General features: G+C 45.0%; 1 protein-coding gene across 1 annotated transcript; it reads right to left on the bottom strand.

The window, feature by feature from the left end:
• Window positions 1-532: 532 nt before the first annotated feature.
• ppp1r3b (protein phosphatase 1, regulatory subunit 3B) lies at window positions 533-4,741 on the bottom strand. Its single transcript, XM_063210143.1, has 2 exons — window positions 4,411-4,741; window positions 533-2,850 (listed from the first exon to the last, which is right to left on the bottom strand). Exons 1-2 carry the CDS (start codon window positions 4,423-4,425, stop codon window positions 1,879-1,881), a joined length of 987 nt encoding a protein of 328 aa, XP_063066213.1. The 5' UTR covers window positions 4,426-4,741; the 3' UTR covers window positions 533-1,878.
• Window positions 4,742-5,140: the final 399 nt, after the last annotated feature.

Here is a 5,140-nt window from a genome sequence, read left to right as displayed (position 1 = left end):
AAATGGGGTGTAGTAGCAGCAACCGAGTCCTCATTGGTCTCCTTTTGGGAGTCAGAAGATTATCCGAAAGCTGGCATAAAACAAGGACACACTGATAACACTCTGCTTTCAGCCTATAATGATGAGAGAATGCCCTGAAATAGATAGCCTATCCTAGATCACCTCTGCTGTACTGCTATCTCTGTTTGCTGTGGTGAAAGTGACCGAGGTCCACTGATAAATTGCCGTGGAAAGTAGTTTTTAATGACAGCCGAATCAGTGGGTGAGGTGCGCAATACGTGACTGCACTTCAGCATGCTGCTCTTCAGCCAGTCACAGCGAAAAAAAGAGCTAGGGATAGCTCGGAGAAATGGGAGAGAAATGATATGCACCAATAAATATCAGTCATCACCCCACTTCTTTGGTGTGAAAGAAGCTAACTTTTACAGACATGTTTTGAAGCGCTACGTGTCTGATGTCAGGTGAAAGAAGTCACTCTCAAAAGTGGCTCAACACTGCCACCCTACAATAAAATGAATACACTACACCACTATAGGCTACAACATGAGTTTATTAATTTCCGGAAAAACAAAAAAGAAACAAGTCACAAGACATCCATTAAAATCACACACACCAGTAAACGCATGTACAATCACTCGGGCAATTTCACATTTCACTGGCACACAGAATAAAAAGAAAATTTGATTGCAGCCCCAACATTAAAACACTGCTTCACAGACTCCAAGGTGGTTTGGTGCATGTGCAGACACAACAGAAGAAAGGTGGGGCAAATAACACCATCTTGCATGTGGCAGTGTACAACAAACACATTTGATATCTTCTACAAGAAATATCAAGCAGAAAACACTCCCCATAACAAGTCACCCAACATGTGTGCATCTGAGGCCTATACTACAAGCTGGTTTAGGAGTAAACCTGGTTAAGTTAAGAGGTAAATCTAATAGAAGAGCCTGAAGTCCTCATTTTCTAAGAAAAAGAGGACACCAGGTTCTTCTATTAGATGATTTACCTCTTAACTTAACCAGGTTTACTCCTGAACCAGCTTTGTAGTATAGGCATCTGAGGTGAGAACAGGACAAACATATAAAGTATTATTAAAACAATTAAAATATTTCAAAATATTTAAAAGCAAATACCATACTGCAACTTTTAAACAATTGTTTTATGTGCAACATCAATTCAAAGGACAAAAAATTATATTCTCAACTCTGCATCACGACCAGAGGTTATTTAGTGGATCTCATTTTCTGTCATGAGATCTTTCCTCAGTGCAAACAATGAAATTACCCTGACATTAAAATACAATCCATTGGTAGGCACCGGATGTCTTATTGCTACAGGTCTTCAGACACACTCATAAATCGACCTGATCTTTTAGCAGCAGTGACAGAAAACACCATACCCTCCTTGTTTTCTCATCATCAGTCTCACTCATGCATACTAATTCACACATATTAACACTCAGGCTCTTCCTCAACCTGGTCACCCATGCAAATACAACACACCGCACACAAATAGCTTATCTCAGTGCATAGCCACGCAGACACACACACACACACACACACACACACACACACACACACACACACACACACACACACACACACACACACACACACACACACACACACACCTGTCTTGTCCTGAACAAAATCAGGGCTACTGGGAAGTAAATACATGTGTGCATGTGGACATTGGATATGTTGCACTGTGGTGTAGAATCGTCCCTTTCTGAGGTAAGATGGAGGTAGGCCTACCACCTACACCTCAAAGGAATGCAGGAGGAGAATGTGCCATCAACGTTGCCCATGTGTAATGCATTCATTCACAGGACACTGCCCTCCAAGTAGAAAATAAAAAAAAGGTATGAGAGGGTTGTTAGTAGTAGGGCCCAATGTCATCGTAGCCTGCGTACCCTGGCCAGTCAGGAAAGATGCCATGTGAGCACCGCGGACTTCCGTAGCGGTCAAAGTGGATGCCCCAGTCATCTGCGCCGCCGTGCGGACTAGCAGGGCTCTTCGCCGGAGAGGTGGTGGTGGTCTGAAGATCTTTCTTCAGCGCCGAGGAGAGGATCCTGTAATTCTCGCCGCCATTACTGTCCCAGTGCTGCACACCGTCCACCTCGTAGAGCACGGCGAACTCCACGCGTTCGTGCGGCCTCAGCTCGGCCGGCAGGCACGTCTCGAAGGAGAAGGTGTCTCGCTCCTCGTCCGCGTAGTAGGTGTCCTTCACGTACTGGCACTCCAGGTCCGCGTAGCTCTTCCAGGTGTCGAAGGTGATGCGCACCTTGACCGACTTGTGGAAGGCCAGGTTTTTGACCTTGACCGTGCCGGTCAGGCTGCGCTCCTTCAGCGTGCAGTGCTCCAGGCACACGTGATCGCGCTCCAGCCGCCGCCTGAGGAGCAGGTAGTCCGAGGAGGGCGGCGCGAAGTCCAGGCTCAGGGCCGCGTCCTGCTCCTGGAGGCTCAGCGCCGCAGAGGACTGCAGCAGCTCCTGGATGTTGACCGGGATGTCGATGGGGTCCTGGAACTCGGAGAAGACCTTCACCCGCGTGAGGGACAGGCCTCGGTGGTCGGCGAAGGACACCTGCTTCTTCTGCCCACTGTGGTTGTGGTTGTTGTCGTTGTTGAGCGTGAGCGAGCTCGCCTCCTCCGATTTGGACTGCTGCTGCTGCTGCTGCGGCGTGACTTTGACTTGGGTGATTCGGCGACGGCCTTCACTAGGGTGCAGGCAAGAGCGCAGGGGCTTCGCCAGCCTGGAGCCCCTTTTGCCATGGAGATCCTTCGAGAGGAACAGCGGCATGGCCAAGTCGACTGGCATGTTGGAATGTTGGGAGTGCCCTTGTGTGCCCTGTTGAGGGAAAAATACAATAACTTCATTAAGCATCATATTCTGCTTTCATGTTCCATTAAGACTCATTTTTGTCCCTCACATATTTAGGAAATGAACATAGCCTGATGCCATAAAAATGGGCCAATCGTTAAATATTACTCGAGTCAATAGAGCTTTCACTGGCTTGTAGCCAAATCAAAGGTCTTTAAACCTCTGGCCTTGACAGTTCACTCTTCGCTTAGAGAGCCTCCCAGATGTGACGTTTTTGAAACGTGCTGTAGTAGTGCACGCTCTTCCTGTTCTTCCTTTATTCTTGCTACAATACCTACTTTACCAAATGTACAATAAGCTTATATTTTGTTTCACTTGGGGACCATTCTCTGCATATCAATTTACCTTTTCGTGCAATGTAACCGAAAGTCTAAATGATGGTGGTGTGAAGAGAAATAAATCATTCATTCAATGCTAGATTATTACCTCAAAATAATTCCAAGCTTTGTAAATACCAATGTCAAGATATGATTAAATATTTGATCATCTTGATAATGATGTAGCCCCTCTACAAAACTGCTGAACTTGAGCCGTATCAGAGGCTGATTTATAAGAAGAGAACAAGCAGGCCTGTGTGGCTGAGCGATTAAATAGAGCGGTGTACAAAGCGGTCTTTAGTGACATCTGGAGTTAAGTTTTGGAATTGCATGGTTTACAGCCCATTTGCAACTTGGTGTTCAACTTTTAAAAAATCCACGAAGTCTTCAATGTCCCGAAAACTACCAAGGAATATGGTAACCTAGCTGCTACACCTAAGGGCACGCTCACAGCGCTCTTCTGTTTAGAGAAGGACAATGCATTTTATCATTAGGCCCATCAGGTGGCCAAATGATTGGATGATCGATTCCTCAAAGGTAAATCTCCAACTTTGACATTGAAAACAAAAGTTCCACTGAATATCTTTTTAATATATTATTTATTCAGGGATGTTGCCTAGGGATGACAAAAATGGATCAGCCTATAGGCCTATTGCATTTTTGTGTCAAATGCTACATTGACTGGAAGACTATATTTCCGAGAAACAATGTCTTATGGCTTTAGGCCTACAGTCTGAATAGGGGGGAAAACAGGCAAAATACGCTTACACACATCCATAAAACATTTACAAAAAGTTCAAACTGTCAGCAGGCCATTAAAAAGAAGTTCCGTCAAAGTAGGTCTACGGTCGCCAACAAAGTGGCCTATTTCGCCTACCTGTGCGCAATGACGTTTTTGTAGCACACCTTCCGGGTTTGGCTAGTTTTCTTTTCCTTTCCTCAATGCTTACGATGTTACTAAGGCTAACTATGCAACATATGAGAGCAAGGTTGTTATCTAAGGTTTACTTGAGACTTCCGTAGTGAAATATAGAAATGTGGGACGTGAACGTCCAAGCATTACAACTCACTGTAAAATAAACGACTGTTTAACGTGAACAACTAGAACTACACCGACACAGCTTGAAACATTGCATTCAGTTGGAGAAGCCCAGTATAGGCCTACGAGGTTAATTGCAAAGGTTCTGCCCATTAAAATATGTAAACTTACCTGGAACACTACCATTTAATGGCAACTGTGACTGCCAGACGTAAAGATTTTTCGCTGGACGATCTCCAAGTGTTTTGTGCCTTCCTCAGCCTTTATCCCATAGTCACCTTTTGAGCCAGGCTTTCTCTCCTCTCGTCCGTGGAGAGGACTACCCCAAAGAAAGCTCAAAGCAGCTGGTCCAGCAGCCCACTGAAAGCGCAACAAACCACGCTTGTCGGAGATCACGCCGCGCCCACGTGGACACCTAACCTCCAAGGTGCTCCAACCAATCACAGAGGATTTGTGGGACATGGTAGCGTCTGTGGCGAGTCATCATCGGGCTGATGTTTTGCACGCGTGTTGCTCCTGCTGTGTCAGGTATTTCTCACATCATATGTTATAAATATAAGGAGTTATGTGAAGCCCTACAATCCTACATATTTGTGCCTGCATCAAACATAGCCAATAACAAACAGATAGGCCTGTAGGTTGGAAGTAAGATTTATGTAGGCCTAGGTTTGAAATGTAGGATTTTTTAAAGGTATGTTTTTGTAAGCTTTCTGACAGAATTCTGATTTGAAAGTTAAAAATAGGCTACGAAATTTAGAGTGATTATTGTAGCAACTCAAGATTGCACATCTGCAAATAGCCAATAGATTGTGAAGCCAAATTAAAGTGACACCTGGAAATATAAGCCCCGGAGCAGAGGTTGATACTTACAGTTATGTGCGAGGTCAAGACCTTGTCATCA

The sequence above is a fragment of the Engraulis encrasicolus genome, chromosome 11 (assembly GCF_034702125.1).
Source record: "Engraulis encrasicolus isolate BLACKSEA-1 chromosome 11, IST_EnEncr_1.0, whole genome shotgun sequence".
Lineage (NCBI taxonomy): Eukaryota > Metazoa > Chordata > Actinopteri > Clupeiformes > Engraulidae > Engraulis > Engraulis encrasicolus.
This window is presented reverse-complemented; position numbering and strand designations above follow the sequence as displayed.